The sequence below is a fragment of the Lissotriton vulgaris genome, chromosome 1_1 (genome assembly GCF_964263255.1).
Source record: "Lissotriton vulgaris chromosome 1_1, aLisVul1.2, whole genome shotgun sequence".
Classification (NCBI taxonomy): domain Eukaryota; kingdom Metazoa; phylum Chordata; class Amphibia; order Caudata; family Salamandridae; genus Lissotriton; species Lissotriton vulgaris.
The window spans coordinates 616,774,039-616,791,140 of NC_141685.1; the positions used below are offsets into that span (position 1 = coordinate 616,774,039).

At 43.4% G+C, this 17,102-nt stretch overlaps 1 protein-coding gene across 8 annotated transcripts in view; it reads right to left on the reverse strand.

The window, feature by feature from the left end:
- Window positions 1-752: 752 nt before the first annotated feature.
- FUBP1 (far upstream element binding protein 1) overlaps window positions 753-17,102 on the reverse strand; it is a 42,261-nt gene continuing 25,911 nt past the window's right edge. The window contains exons 17-21 of one of the 8 annotated variants that reach the window (XM_086954196.1): window positions 15,484-15,612; window positions 14,964-15,038; window positions 3,316-3,381; window positions 1,754-1,929; window positions 753-1,409 (exon numbers count right to left, since the gene is read on the reverse strand). In XM_086954196.1, the coding sequence (XP_086810322.1) occupies window positions 1,398-1,409; window positions 1,754-1,929; window positions 3,316-3,381; window positions 14,964-15,038; window positions 15,484-15,612 (458 nt within the window). In that variant the 3' untranslated portion in view covers window positions 753-1,397. Of the gene's footprint in view, window positions 1,410-1,741; window positions 1,930-3,315; window positions 3,382-14,963; window positions 15,039-15,483; window positions 15,613-17,102 lie in introns of all 8 variants that reach the window. The other 7 variants (XM_086954198.1, XM_086954203.1, XM_086954206.1 and 4 more) reach the window with 7 other exon arrangements.

Sequence of the window (17,102 nt, forward strand, 5' to 3'; positions counted from 1 at the left end):
AAAATTAATTTCTCTACAAGAGAAACAAAATCCACTTCAGAATCTACCTAATCTGGAATTTCAGAAAATATGCATTTACAGGAACTCCTAAACTCACTTGAATCCTAACTTTCACTTGTTTGCTACACTTATTTCTAAGCATTCAAATACTTACCTACAGATCGATATGAAAGCTAGTTTATTGCATAGTAAGTTGCCTAAGAAGCACTGTATTCCAACATAATTCACACAAAGCACGGCAATTGAACACCGACAAAAAGTACAGTTTGTCAATCTGATGTACTTACAGTGCAATGCTCCTTGAAGGAACACAACCAAGGTTGTAACACAGCACAGGCCTCCTCACCTACTGAGCTAGTCCTATACTGGCTGGATCAAACCTGCACTTCAACAGACAATGGCAAGACAGACTGAAGTTGCATGTGAGCTAACGTATGCAAAGTGCCAGTAAATATGCAAAAAGCATAAACATATTGGTCATGGGAATTCAAATATGTACGGTGGCAAAAGCCTAATGCAAACTAATAAGCATATATAAAAATCTTAAATCCGTTTAATCTAAAATTTCCAACTAAAAAATCCCATTTCATCCAGCCAAAATAACGACAATGGGCTAAATTAAGGTAAATAAACTATTCTACATTGAATATATAATGGAGGAATAGTAGCTTAAGGAAAAGCAAAAACATTTTAAAAAAGCAGCGCAATAAAAAAAAAAGTATTTTACAGTAATAAATTAAAAAAACACAAGATTTAGAAAAAACAGTTTTACTTGACTGATACAGGGGTGTATAAAATGGTTTTACTGTTATACAATGAGGTCTGGTAGATTATGCAAAAATGTCATTCATGAGAACAAACAAGTTAACGTAAAGATTACAGTTACCGGCACTAGATGCTAAATATATAAAAATAAAGTGTACTGTCTATCTACAATGTATTCCGCAGAACAAATTTAAATATAAGCAACGCTGGCGGGAAAATTTCGAACTTTTCCAATGAAGTTGACTGGAAGCCACCAACTTCTTTAAATACTCACATATCCAACTTACCGACACAGGAGGTTTCATATTATTTATTGTAAAGCACAAACAGGCATTTTTTTTAAAAGTGATAAAGTATACATTGAAAAAGTACATTGTATCACAAAGCATTGACCACATAATAGTTGCAAATACATTTGCTGGAATGTGTACATCTACACTAATACTAAAAACAAACCATTTTTGCATTTCTACACAGAAATATCACCTCCTATCAGTAGTGATAGATATTTGTACATTTTCAAAACACTTTGAAACCAAAACAAAATTAAGATCTTCATCAAGGCGTCTGCATCCATACATTAACAAAGGTATTTCCCCACACAATGTAGCAAATACTGTATTGTCCACTTCTTACATTTGGCCCTGTGCAGAAGAAATACATAAGAGATACACAAAAAGTTAAACATTAACAACCTCCACACGCAAGCTAACTCAGGAGAGAATCCTAAAAGAAAAATACTTGAGGTTAACAGAAATGCAGCAAAGCCTGTTAAACCGTAAGCCCTATGAGGAAGATAGCGGAGGAGGGAGTGTGGGATATAAGAGTATGGAATGTAATTTATGTAATGTGAAGAGCTTCAAACTTCGTGTAGGAAGGGAAATTATTTAACTGCACCTCCAATTAAAAAAATTACTAATAGCAAGTTAGTTTTAAAATAAAATAATAAAGTAGGTAAAAAAGTTGCTCAACTTACAAATATTTATACCTGCTGGGCCGGAGGGTGCTGTGGCATGCCTTGTGGACTCGTCTGTGCATAATATGCTGCTTGTTGCCTGTAGTACTCCGCCCACGCAGCACTGTAGTCTGGTTGGGCACCTGGAGGGGCAGGGGCGGGAGCTGGAGCAGGCGCTGGAGCAGGAACAGGGACAGGAACAACTTGGCCTAAAGCATAAATTGAAGTAGATTAGTGCACTTTCAACTCGTTACTAAGAAAAAAAAGTAATTTTAGGCTAAAAGTTCTATAAGAAGCTTTAATACAGTAATTTATGTCAGTTGAGCATCAGTGAGCCTAACTAATGTTTCTTACTAACAGACTTTGCCATAGGGATTGCCGGTTTCCAATACAAAATTTTGCGTGAGAACATTTTATGAAAATCTACCAAGCAGTAACGTGGTCAAACTAAAACCAAACCTGCTTGGACACCAATCACAGGTCATTTAAAATTGCATTGTGTATGTAAAGTAGTACTACTGCACAAATCTGGATCATCCAACTTACTACTTCGTACAATGATTCTTTAGCTGCTCCTGTGGCGATGCCCCAAAATAAAATTGTATTACGGCCCAATTCAAACACTTGCACATCATATAAAGGATTCATTTTTGGTCTAACAAAAACGGGATTTGACTCCGCTCATATGATTGTTTTTGTTTTGACAAACAAAGGATCAGAATTTTGAATTGCATTCATCCAGGCCAACCTTTTATCATTATCAATTAAGTTTGGTTATCGAATGAACCAAGGCACCAGCAGATGCAGCAACGCAGTCCAAATTTGGGCAGGCCAGGCCTTTTCACAATCTTGACTCATTGGTGCCCAGATTCAAATATATGCATACGTTTCTAGAGTAAAGAACAGTAACACAAGCTAAATGTGTATCTATAGGTTATGAGGAGCTTGAAGATTAGCGATAGCAATGATCTGGGATAGCAAACTGAAAACTATGCACTCAAAAACCAGCAGGGGAAAAAAATATTTTATTTGCATGATTAGCCATCCTGAACGAACTATATTTAATAGCTTTAACAAGCACACGGAGCTTGAGCAACTGCCTATGCGGCAGTAACGCATTTCTTTGGAGTCCTTACCGAGGATAAAACTTATTTTTTATAAAACACAAGACTTCAGTGAAATTCTCCCTAATGCTACGAGAGAATGTACCCAATAAAATCATTCAGGACTAAGAACCATCACCAAAATTGATTTAAAAAGCAAGTGGATTTCTACAGTTGAGGTTACTGTAAAAATGGCCTTTGGGAACTCCTTTTTTCCCATCCAAGACCAATACAGCCGGTAATCAGGCAGGAAGTATGAACGGTCTATGCCTTATTTAACCAGGGGATGGCAGGTCTACTTTTAACCATCCAGACCGGATTTTTGCATGAAACAATTTTTGCAGTTTTGAACTATTACTAGCACTGCAAAAAAAAAAGTATATACTGGCAAAATGCTTGCCAAATTACCACTAGTATAAATACCATACCCAAGAACTGCTTAAGTACGGATTGAAGAAAAGTCAAAACACCAAATTGAAAAAAGGGAATTACCTTGTTTTTTGTAATATTCTTCCCACGCTTTTGAATAATCTTGTTGTGGCTGCTGACCTTGTTGTCCTAGCAAGAAAAATAGGTCATATGCTTAAAAAAAGCGCTTCAAAGTCACAGAATTGTAACTTTTGTTGGCACAAACTTCAGCCCCTCCAATCTGACTCCGGGGCAGAAAATACCACCCGTGCGACAAAAACGCTTGGAATAATTTCACATGTGGCAGTACCAGTCAAAGAAGCAACCAGTTTTAGCCCCAAAACAAGATTTTTATACCACTTCAGGAGCGTTTTTGTGCAAGTGTGGCACATATTCTAGCTCTAGGGCCAGGGGTGAAGTCTGATTTTAGTTGTTAGCTGCGCTACAGCACACTGTCCGTTTCAAAAATCTTTTATTTCGAGACTAACTTAAATGAGCTTAGTTTCAATTTGGACTCCGGAAATACATAGTAACTAACTTTCAAACCTCCCCACATTCCCGAGGGATCCTTTCACGTGGCCAATGTTAACTCTTTATGTAGCACGAACGAGCACGTGAAGGACCAATATGGTGGTATTCCGTCTTTAAAGCAGCTGCCAGAGATACAAAACGTATTAACGTGACAAGGGTATTATCAAACTATTATGTTCGCGCTAATCTGTGCAAGTGGGGAAAATGTTTAAAACGAGGTGGAACAACGTGGGGTGAAGAGCTGAGGGAGACAGAAAAAGAGGGTAGAGTACTGCCGTGGCAAGAGTTGGTTTTATTCAGGACCCTGCACATTTTATGTGTACTGAGTTTTTCTAAACATTTTAGCAGTGCTTCACATTGATTACATCAGCATTCTGATCAGGGATCATAAAGAAAATCACATCTGACACCATCAGCACTCGTTATTCGATCAGAAGCAAGACGTTTGCAACAGCAGGAGACAGATCTTTGCTCCGCGTTCAAATCAACTATCCTTCGCAAGGAATCTACTAAGATTTCACAGGCGAAGAACAAGCACTGGCAAAGTCAACGGGTCTTGCCTTTGAGACCCATTTGCTTTGACAATTGCTTGTCAGCATAGGCAAATAATAAAAGTGCGATGCCTGTCAACTGACTGCACACGCCTGATTAAATATGCATACCTGCAAAAGGACAGGTGCGAGTTGCTTTAATTTTCTATTTATGGATTCATTTTGGCAAGCAAAATATTTTAGTCCAAAAAATGGACCAACTAAAAAATTAGAAGTGTAACGGGGGAGCAGGTAGGGCGAGAGCACATGCGGTAGATGACCCCACGGAAAAACAGGCGAAAGCAACAGGAGTGCAGGGTGGCAGAGAAAAGCAGCGAGAAAGCTGTGTTGGTGGTAGGAGAGAAAAAGTACACCAATTTCAGATCAGGGCTGAGAAATATGCAAGCAGAAGGAAACATGACTGCTAAACCAAAAAGAGCAACAGTTCGAAAAACTTTTAATCACATCCATTAAACTGCAAGCCAAATATTTTAAAAGGGTGTGCAAAGCAGACACATTGCTTGATTAATATATGCTAAATAGATAACCCAGTATAAAGTGCAAGTGTCATAGTATTTTTTTTAATCTAAAAACATATGTAAAGGACCCTCAATACGGATACTAAAATAAAGCACAAGTGAATATTAACAGTCAAAATTGTTGTGAATTAATGGTCCGTGTTGGAAAGTGGGTTATTGTAGGTCTGCCACTGGCAATAAGGCCACTAACACATAATCGGACTCAGCATAGGTCGTACAAATGTATTCCTATGCTCAACCCATGGTAACATGGCTGCGAGCAGACAGGCTTCACTTCAAAGACAGGTATGTAAAGCATTTAAAAACACCATTTCAGTAAATAATTAAGACAACACAAAATAAAAACCAAACACCAATTCATAAAAATAGGTAATATATTTATCTTGTGACACCAAAAAAAAAAAAAAATAAAAAAAAAAATCACTGTAGGGAACCAGAGATATGAATTTTAAAGATTAGTCACTTTCTAGTGCTTCGAAACCAACAGTGCCCCTTTTAGTCATTTCGTTTTCTGTCAGGAACAACTTTATAAATTGTTCTGAATAATTTTCTCACCACTGTGGTGGGGCGCCTTCTTCAGCAAGCGGGGTCCGCTTGCGGGTCCCAAAGTGTCCAACACACAATCCAAGGTTCCGGAATCTCTAAGAGGGCCCTTGAAATTGTGAAACTTAAATTCCACAATCCACTTGAACAAAAACCTTACAAATCCACTGGTACTCCAGGCTTTGAATTCTGTGGGGCTGTCCATGTGAGCTCTGTTAACCTGTTTCCTTGGTGCAGCTTTCAGAGGTCAGGCTTTAGAGTTCCTTGCACAACAAAATCTTTTCAGCAGGGCACTTCTTGCTTCATTCAGTTTCAAGCAGCAGATCTGGAGGCCTTTGCCCCTCTCAGATACTTAATCAAAATTCTCTGAGTCAAGCACCAGGTCACTGCTGACCAATGAGAGCAGGGCAACTCCTCATAGTAATGACCACATCCTGTAGAGTGTGGCATTAGTTTGCCCAGAGTTTATCATTCTTCCAAATAAATCCATAATTGCTGATTTTCCAGCAAGGAGGTAAGAGCTGGCTAAACACACCCCCTTGGATGGTGTATTTCCATGGACTCTCCCCTACCATCTGCACATACCTTCCTTTAGCCTAGCCCGGACTCTGGGTCAAGAGTGAAGCTGAAACCCAGGCCTCCCCTGACTGGGTCAAGAGTGAAGCTGAAACCCAGGCCTCCCCTCTGCCTTTGAAGAGCATAGTTTACGAAGCCACCACCTGGCATACCTACAGACAGCACACTGCCCTCCCAGCAGCCTGGCTAATCCACTTAACTCTGACCAATCGGGGCAGACCACTGAAAGGCCGAATTTGGACGTGCAAGAAGTTAGGAGACTTTCTGGTTTGCATGAAAACTTTAGGAGAAATTAAACCATAATATTGTTGGATTTACTACTACTAATATTCTGGGAAGTGTTTGAATGGTAAGGCTAGTCCTCCTATAAATATTTATTAATCAATAACTTCCTACCAGGTTAACCTATGGGCCATGGGGTTTGCAATGGGGAAAATGACTTGGGCCACTTTTTTAGCACCAGGCCTTCAAAAAACATTTAAGTATTTCCCCTATTTCTACAGGTACAGGACCCCAACCCCCTGTCAAGTCAAGTCAGAGAATTTATATAGCGCACTACATACCCAGAGGGTCTCAAGGCGCTTGGGGAGGAGGATTACTTGTCAAATATCCACGTTTTAAGTTGCTTTCTGAATGCTAGGTGGTTCTGGGTAAGGCGAAGGTAAGTGGGGAGTGAGTTCCATGTTTTAGCAGCCAGGTATGAGAAGGATCTGCCTCCCATGGTGGTCTTGATGATGCGAGGTACAGTGGCGAGGGCCTGGCTGGAAGAGCGTAGTTGGCGGGAGGGGGTGTAGAAGGACAGTCGTGAGTTGAGGCATTCTGGTCCGATGTCGTAGAGAGATGTGTGCGTGGGTTAGCAGTCGGAAAGTGATCCTCTTACTGACAGGTAGCCAGTGGAGGTCTTTCAGGTGTCCAGAGATGTGTTTGTTGCGCGGGATGTCTAATATGATCCTGGCTGAGGCGTTTTGGATTCGTTGAAGTTTCTTCTGGAGTTTAGCGGTAGTACCTGCGTAGAGGGTGTTTCCGTAGTCCAGTCGGCTCGTGACCAGAGCATGGGTGACTGTTTTTCTGGTTTCGGTGGGGATCCAGCGAAATGTTTTTTTGAGCATGCGGAGAATGTTGAAGCAGGATGAGGATACGGCGCTGACTTGTCTGTTAATTGAGAGTGAAGAGTCCAGGATAACGCCTAGGTTCCGTGCGTGGTCTGTCGGGATGGGTGCTTTTCCAAGGGCTTCCGGCCACCAAGAGTCGTCCCATGCAGAGGGGCATGTACCTAGGATGAGGACTTCTGTTTTATCTGAGTTTAGTTTCAGACGGCTGTGTTTCATCCATTCAGCAACTTCTTTCATTCCTTCGTGTAGGTTAGTTTTGGCGGTGCTGGGGTCATTGGTGAGAGAAAGGATCAGTTGAGTGTCATCCGCGTAAGATGATGTGAGGTTGTGATGGCGGGCGATGGCCGCGAGGGGGCTCATGTATACGTTGAAAAGGGTGGGGCTGAGTGAAGATCCTTGTGGTACGCCGCAGATGACTTCAGTGGCCTCTGACTTGAATGGTGGGAGGCGGACTTTCTGGGTTCTTCCGGAGAGGAACGAGGTGATCCATTCCAGTGCTTTTCCTTGTATTCCGATGTTTGAGGCGTAAAAGGGTGTTGTGGCAGACTGTGTCGAAGGCTGCAGAGAGGTCGAGGAGGATGAGGGCGACTGTCTCCATTGTCCAGTAGAGTTCGAATGTCGTCTGTTGCTGCGATGAGGGCGGTCTCAGTGCTGTGTTTAGCTCGGAAGCCAGATTGTGAGGAGTCGAGGGATTTGTTGGCTTCGAGGAAAGCAGCGAGCTGGTTGTTGACGGCTCTCGATTACTTTGGCCGGGAATGGAAGGAGCGAGATGGGGCGGTAATTTTTGAGTTCGGTGGGGTCCGCTGTGGGTTTTTTCAGAAGGGCGGTGAGTTCAGCGTGTTTCCAGCTTTCCGGGAAGGTGGCGGAGTTGAAGGAGCAGTTGATGACATCTCGGAGGTGCGGTGCTATGACGGAGTCTGCTTTGTTGAAGATGTGGTGAGGACATGGGTCTGTGGGGGATCCTGAGTGGATGGAGTACATCAGGCGGATGGTGTCCTCAGTGGAGATTGGGTTCTGAACCGGCAGAAATATTGCAGATCTTCTATACCCAGTTAGTCTATCAAAGTCAAATTTGAGCAGCTCTTTAATACAATGTGGGGAGTGAAATGTAAAATTTACCCAGGCATATAAAAACTCATTTTATAAAGGCGTACCTTATAGATAACTGACCCCCCCCCCTGGGATACCATGGGGTGACCCTGGGGATCCCAAATATGCAAAAACATGGAAGGGTTTTTATTTAAGGGCCTCTACCCCCAAAGTAGAGTGGATACAATTTAAGATTTAAAAACGGTCCTGGCAACCAGTGCTGCTTTTAAAATGACCTCAGGCTTCAACACTGCATACATGCTGGTGCAGAAAATCTGCTGGCCTCTAAACTGCCATGCCCCAGAATACTGGAGACTTCTAGGAAGTTTCAATCCCCTGTCCTAATACATACTAGGGGCAGGTCATGCCAATTACAGGGGTACCCCACCATACCATAGTGTACTCTAGTGTATGTTGGGTGTCTTAACTGCATTCTAATGTGTTCCTTTTAGCTTGCCACTGGGCCTGGTTAAACAGTCCGAGTCAGTTACCACCAGCTCGTCAGCAAAAAGTTGGGGGGTGCCCAGGGCACAGGATGACTTTACAACAGGCTGCATATGTTTTAACATTTCCACAAATTTGGCCAGAATAGAAACAATTACATTAGGCAGCACATACAGGATTAACCCCTTCCACGATTATGACGAGCTGGGCTCGTCATGGCGTAGCCTCCTCGCACGCTGACGACGAGCCCAGCTCATCACGTAACATGCAATTTACAAAATCTCAGCGTGCGAGCGGAATTCCGCTAGCGCGCATGAGGTTAAATAATGAAAAAATATATATTAAAAAAGTGGGTGGAAGTGAGCTTTACATATTCAATCTGCCACAACAGTATATTAAGTGCTGAGGCCGATGCAGGGCAAATGATTAAAAAAATTATATATAAAAATTTAAAACAAGCACTAGTATCGTGTAAATGGGGTTAGTCAGTTTACATTTAAAAGGTTTTTCAATCATAACTAGGGGGCTGCTAAGCGCCAAATTAGGACAGGGACCACAGCACTACCACAAACAAGCTTACTTAAGCTACAGTTAAACTTACTACATGAAACAAATACAAATTATGTTCCTAGTGGCTGTAGGAAAGTTAAGACTAGTTAAAATTAACAAACCTTCCTCTAGCTGCACAACCATTCTATCCAGATAAGTCTTCTTTGCCCTTTTAAATATTTAAGCACAGAGCTAGAAGAGCTGCTATGTAAGACACAGGGACAACTACAGGTATGCTCAGGGGACAGCGGTCTGAAGTATTACTTTGCTCAGTGATTATCAGTGTGTGCTCCACCGCTAGATCACACTAGTCGCATTGGCCCCTAAGCACAATTGCTGCCCGATGGTTTGCGCCCATGGCGTCCTGTTGTCCTTGTTGTTGCTTCCACCATTTTGTTGTGCCTGCAGCCCGTCCCTCCCCCTACGCTACCGCCTCCCAGCTCCCCCTCCCACGCTCCGCCCCCCTCCACTTATGTCAGAATGACGGTCGCGCAAAAAGGTAAGCCCGTCTACGCCCGTCCGCGACTGGACCGCGCCCAGCGCCAAACCCCCTGTCCCCCGCCGCTCCCAACCCACAAAAATCACATGACGCCGCTACTCTCCTCGCCCTCAACCCCAGACGCTCTCCACAATGCTGCAAAGCTACCCCAGGACGTACTCCCGGCCCATTCGCCTGCAAGTTCAACTGCTTCAGGACCTTCACCAACTCCACGTCCTCCAAACACAACTCCGACTCAAACCGCCTAAATTGCTTCCTGCTCAACACCCACTCGATCCACAGACACGCAACAGAACTCTAGGACCTAATAGACTCTACGTCACCTGACGTCGCCTTCCTTACTGAAACTTGGATGAACACATCAGCTCCCGACATCGCCATTGCCATACCGGACACTTACAAGATTATCCGTATCCGCAAAGACCGCACCAATCAAACAGGAGGAGGCATCGCCATCATCCACAAGAACATCAAAATCACAACCAGCTCCGACGATAACCATGCAACCGCCGAACACCTCCACTTCCAGATCCACACTGACCCCAGGGCCACACTGAGAGGCACCCTCATCTACAGACCTCCAGGTACCCGCACCCAATTCAGCAATGACATCACAGACTTAGTCAGCCCACACGCCCTAGCCTCCGAGAACTACATTCTTCTAGGAGACCTCAACTACCACCTTGAAAACAAAACACGACAGCAACACCACCACCCTTCTGGACAATCTCGGACTCAAACAACTTGTGGACACCCCCACCCATGTAGCCGGACACACGCTCGACCCTATCTTCACATCCAGCAAGCACATCTCCTTCGATCGCACCATAGCTCTCCACTGGGCGGACCACAGCTGTGTTCACTTCAGCTACAAAACCTCCCTAACCCACAATCGCCCTCAACCAATTCCTAGGAGAAACTGGAACAAAATCACCTCCGACCAACTCTTCACTTCACTCAACCTAAACCCCCCCCACCCCCTCACTGGACCCAAACCAGGCGGCCACCAAACAAGCTATGGATCACCCACAGCGCTGACGAATTAGCACCCCTGAAAAAGCACCAGATCAATTCAACCAGCAAAAAGGCCCCCTGGTTCAATACGACCTTAAAAAATCCAAGAAGCTATGCCGCAATCTGGAGGAGATATGGAGAAAATCCCCAACCCAGACAACATGGCCTCCCTCAAGTCAGCCACCCGCAAACACCACCAACTGATCCGATCCGCTAAGAAATCAGCATTCAAGGACCGTCTCGACAACAACAATCATCATAACAGCAAGGAACTCTTTATCAAAGAATTCACCAACCCCACCGCAGCATCCAACGACATCACTCCCTCCCAAGACCTTTGCGACGCGCTATCCTCCTTCTACAACAAAATTGCCGACATCCACAACAGCTTCGAAAATTCCCCCAGCGATCAACCCTCCCCACCCCCCTCAGTTCCTACTCCGACAACTAACATTCTCAACGCCTGGAACCCAATTACCACTGAAGACACCATTCGCCTCATGAACTCAATCCACTCTGGCTCGCCCACCGACCCTTGCCCACACCACATCTTCAACAAAGCTGACTCCATTATCGCACCCCACCTCCGGGATGTCATCAACTGCTCGTTCAACTCTGCCACCTTTCCTGAAAGCTGGAAACACGCTGAACTCAGCGCTTTTCTGAAGAAACCCACAGCAGACCCCTCTGAACTTAAAAACTACCATCCCATATCCCTCCTCCCATTCCCGGCTAAAGTCATCGAGAAAGCAGTCAACAGCCAGCTCGCCACCTTCCTCGAACCCAACAACTCCCTTGATCCACCTCAATCTGGGTTTCGAGCTAAACACAGCACCAAAACCGCCCTCATCGCAGCGACCGACGACATCCGATCACTCCTGGACAACGGAGAAACAGTGGCCCTCATCCTACGCGACCTTTCCGCCGCTTTTGACAGTCTGCCACAGGACCCTTATACATCGCCTCAGCAACTTCGGCATACAAGGAAAAGCCTTGGACTGGATCATCTCATTCCTCGCTGGAAGAACTCAAAGAGTCCGACTTCCCCCATTCTACTCAGAGGCCACCGAAGTCATCTGCGGCGTACCTCAAGGATCCTCACTCAGTCCCATCCTCTTCAACGTCTACAGGAGTCCCCTCGCCTCCATCGCGCGCCATCACAACCTCAACATCATCTCTTACGCCGACGACACCCAGCTGATCCTCTCCCTCACCAAAGACCCCAACACTGCCAAAACCAATCTTCATGAAGGCATGAAAGAAGTAGCTGATTGGATGAAACATAGCCGCCTAAAACTCAACTCAGACAAAACTGAAGTACTCATCCTAGGATCTTCCCCTCAGCTTGGGAAGACTCCTGGTGGCCTTCAGCGCTGGGCGCAGCACCCACACCCACAGACCATGCACGTAACCTTGGCTTCATCCTAGACTCCTCCCTCTCGATGTCCAGACAAGTCAACGCCGTCTCATCCTCCTGCTTCAACGTACTTCGCATTCTCAAAAAGATCTTCCGCTGGATCCCCCTCGAGACAAGAAAGACTGTCACCCACGCACTGGTCACGAGTCGACTGGATTATAGTAACACTTTATGCTGAAATCACAGCAAAATTACTGAAAAAACTCGAGCGCATCCAAAACGCGTCAGCAAGACTCATATTAGACATACCGCGGCAAGATCACATCACCGGACATCTAAGAGACCTCCACTGGCTTCCCGTTAACAAAAGAATTACTTCCCGCCTTCTCACCCACGCACACAAAGCCCTCTACAATCTAGGACCCGAATGCCTCAACACTCAACTGTCCTTCTACAAACCCACTAGCCAACTTAGATCGTCCAATCTTGCCCTCGCCGCAGTCCCGCCAACCGAAAATCCACCATGGGTGGCAGATCCTTCTCCTTCCTGGCTGCCAAGTCCTGGAACTCGCTACCCACCCACCTCCGCCTTACTCAGAATTACATCTTTTTCAGAAAAGAACTTAAAACCTGGCTTTGACAAATAATGAACCCTTCCCCTAGCGCCTTGAGACCCTCTGGGTGAGTGGTGTGCTCTATAAATGCCAGAACTTGAACGTGGGGGCAGCAGGATAGGTAACGTTATCCCAATCAAGATGATCGTCCGATGTGAGCTCTCCATTCAGAAGAATGCAACAGCCAAGAACAGAGTGGGAGAATCACATGAGGGAGACAGCTGGAATCACATGCTCCCTCGTAGAATACTTCAGCAAATGAGAAAAAAAGTGGTCTAATAATAAGTAGTGGATGTAGTAAAGAGGGTTTGCTCCAGGGCAGCCACAAAAAGATGCATAGTATTTGTTAATATTTTCTGTTAGTTTATAAACGTTATAAAAGATTTAAGCACAAAGATAAGCAAGTAGCAAACGAGTTACAATAACGCTAACCAATGGCAAGCAGTGGGCAGGCTTCAAATCTTCTGCCAGATCTTGGTAAGTGGAAAACGAGTCTTGCATGCACTGTCTGGTAGGCTCACTGTAAAATGCTGCAGTATTTCTAAGTCAAGTGGTGGTATACTATGCACTGTAACTATACAAACTGTTTTATAGTTACTTAAATATCTGTCTCAGATGTGTGCCAAATAAACCAAAGCATGCATGTTTTCTAGAGTAGTAACAAATTACATTTTCCAGCCAAAACTATGCGATTTAGGCAAGGAGCCTGTAGGGGGACAGGCACAGTTCCACTTTAGTAGACAAAGTCCTTTAAATGGTCACATTGTAGTGCATTCTACTTTTCAGAGAAGAGATTTGGGAAGTATGGTTCAGGCCTATAACATAGCTTCAACAATTCATGCCGATCAAATAACTCATTTGGAAGAGACACTGCTCTGTACTTTCTTCTTACGGCTAGAGCGGTTGACTTAGTCTGGGGGAACTGGGTTCAAATCTCGGGATGGACGCTTAAAATCCTGAGATCTGGGCAAATTCTCTCCCTGTGCCAAGCAGAAATGAATGTGTCCGTCTGTAACGGAACAGGTGTTCATGTGAAGTGCTTTAATACCGGTTATGTTTGGGTCATAAAACACACAAAAAAACTAAGCTACTTCAAATTTATGTTATGATTTCCCCTGTGAGCCTCGGACATCTGTGGTCACAATGCCTGCTGACAAATTGGGTTTCTAAAGTATCTAATGCGACGTGTTAACTCATACTGGAGCTACTCCTACATTTAAGCAGGTATAGCCGCTTATAGAGTGCATTCACCTTGTTCACATTACAGTGGTTGCAAATAACCAGACAATTGTGAAGAAAAAGATTTGAATGAAACTTCACTTTGCCCAAGCCCTCCGATTCTAGTTTTCTGTGTGCATTAGACCTTGAACCTTAATTTGGAGCAGAGTGACCACATCCGTATTCTTGCAGGTTTATGAAGGAAGGTTAATTTGGATGACAATCTACAAAGTTAACTGTCCGTAAAACACTTCAAGGTAATTTATTCTTTATTACTGGATAATCTGCAATGCAGGTTAAGAGGCCGCCAAACAAACAATCTTCCGGAGCACCTTCTGTTCAGAACAATTGAGACCACCAAATTTAGAAACCTGCCTAAAGTTTCCAAAGTCTATGAAGATGCATTATCAAACCCTTCCAATTTTCAATACGTTAATATCAATATGATCCTATAGCAGCGTATTAAAATATATACATGTGCAGGTAAACAATACATACGCATCAAGCAAATCTGGTTTTCTATTGAGCAATGTAACACTGATCTCAACTAGGATGTTGATCCAAGGACCGTTCCTCTTGGAACTATATGACCAGTCTGCTCCATCGTATAACGATGTGGCTAGAATAAACTAGATTTGTAAATCGTTGGCAGAACTGAAAACTTCGACTTCAACCTGACCGTGAACCATGTCAGCGATGGAAGATGTAGCAGTAAGTGATCAATGACTCGAGAGCAATGACAACTGTACTAGTCTACAGGCTTACAATAGGTATGCCAGTATTCTAGCATATGCAGCAAAATATTTTAACATACGTATACACATTGGTCCACATACTAGTCAAATTAGTGCATTTGTTTACAATAGCACAATGTTGTGCCGCCCGTTAACTCAAGAGAAGCAGATACTGGATGGACTACAAGCCGAATTTCGCCAAAAAGCGATTATGCTTTCAGCTTAATAAATTTTAAGGAGGATGCAGCCACATAGGGATTTAGTGAAGAATCAGATTAAAATGGTGGTGCAGCACCAGTGAAAACAAGCTCATGGCAAGACCCAAATAGAAGGGTAGAAAAGAATTTCATTAAAAAAAAAACCTGCTAAATTGTTTAACATACCCATTTTTTTGTAGTATTCTTCCCACGCTTTTGTGTAATCAACCGGACCAGGTTGGTGCATATTTTGTTGATCTCCTGAAGAAATACATCAGATGAGGAAATGAATAATTGTATGAATTAGGTAAGCACCACCCACATGTGATTATACTTCTTACTAGATTTTCACATTACATCACGACAAACATGCACAAACCCATTCTTGGAGCAATTTAACTTCTCTACAAGACAATGTTTCTGTTTAAGGCGTTTCCCCCATCTGTTGGAATCACCCACCAACGGAAAAGCAAGCCTCTTACTAGAGTCAATGGAACCTTTAGTCTGAAACAATGTTCAGTTTACGTTAAAACTATTAACAGTTTGGCGCCATAAATGGAAGTGTGTCCATATTAAATGGTAAAAGTATCAACACACCCAAATGTTCTGCACACATGGCATCAAAGGGTTAAAGGTATGACATAGCCCACTACTCTCATCCAGTGAAGGGAACGAGGTTTTCCTTTTAATAAAAGGATTTTGCTACCTTGTCCATTAGTTTGGGCTGTACTTGGTCCACCAGATGAAGCTGCAGGTGGCTGCTGCGCTTGCTGCTGATAATACTGAGCATAATAAGCGGCCCATGCTGCCGAATTAGGGTCTGTTGCTGGTTTACCTAAGAAATTAAACATCACACTCTTATAGTGTAAGGTATTGTTCAGAACATTTTCCTAAAAAGCAAAATTCTGTACATGTGTCTATAAACACTGACAATAGGTTTAGTGATAGTTTATAACATTAAACAAAGTAATGCTAACAATGGCAAATGTATCCAACTAAGATGAAAGGAGGGGAAACAAATCCGACAACCCACTCACTCCACCACAATACTTCTCCAACCCTATCAAGCTATTGACTACAGTACATTCAGTAATCCAAATAAAGCATTTTAGAAAATGCTCCTCTTGCTTGATTGACGTGTGGCACCTCACAGTAAAGGTTACTGTTGTAAACTATTTGCATTGTATAACTAGGACCTTTTCTACTCTATGCCCTTTACACTCATTCCAGAATACTGATGGCTCTGACTCTACTTGGAATTCTACGAGAGTCAGTTAGAGCTTGGCCAGCAGGCGTTTGGGTTGTCCGTCATTACTTTCAGAATAAATCACCTTGACTATAAAGAAAGCGTCTGCGGTTACATACAACAGTTACCCAATTGCAAAGACGACAATAAGACTCAGTCGGAGTACTACTTCCCACGCACACCTTTTTATCAAGGATGCGTTAAAGAACACTACTAATCTCTTAAAATCGTACCCCTTCTGCTGCCCTGACAAGTTTGAATTATAACACTAAACACCCCATTTTTTAAAAAGAAGTTTAATTCTTGAGCTAAGAGCATAGACAGCCCATGGTTTACATACCCGTTTGACAGGTTAATCCTACAGACGACACAAACTTGATCCAAGTACATATTTTTAGTCAAATTGTGCCGCCCTGGTAGCTGCTCCAAAGAAATTGGGGCATGGGTATTGGGAAAAAAACCTCAGAGAATAATCACTTTCGAACGCAGTTTGATGTCCGCCATTTAAGAGGTTTGTAAGGAATGAATATATATTTTTTAGCGCATTATGCAGTCACATTCCGCCATTCAAGAGGTTTGTAAGGAATGCATTTATATATTTTTTAGCGCATTATGCAGTCACATTCCACCCCTCAAATAAAAGCATATGTTCCACTTCTAAAATTGCTGTTAATTTACAACCGGATTTGAATAAGGACTTTATTCCGATTGACTGAGTTTTAAAAAGTCGGTTTCGTCCTATAAAGAACTAGGTGGCATAAAAACGGACCTACAGACTAGATATACATGCACTAACAACTACACCTTCCCTACAAATGAAGAGGCCTTCTGTAAGACGGCAAGCTTGTAAAGTGTTATGGGGGAAACACAAATGGAAAGTCTTTACGTGCCGAAATAGGCCAGTCCCCATCTATGAACTGAAACATGGTTCCCACATGAAAATGCATGTACATTCAGAGCCCATTTGACCAACAGAAGCAAATACCTGTTCCACAAAGAGCATGGTAATTAAAGCAACTGTTGGGAAATCCATCGAAGTCAGATGTGCATTCACAACAAATATGCACTCCGAGAACGGT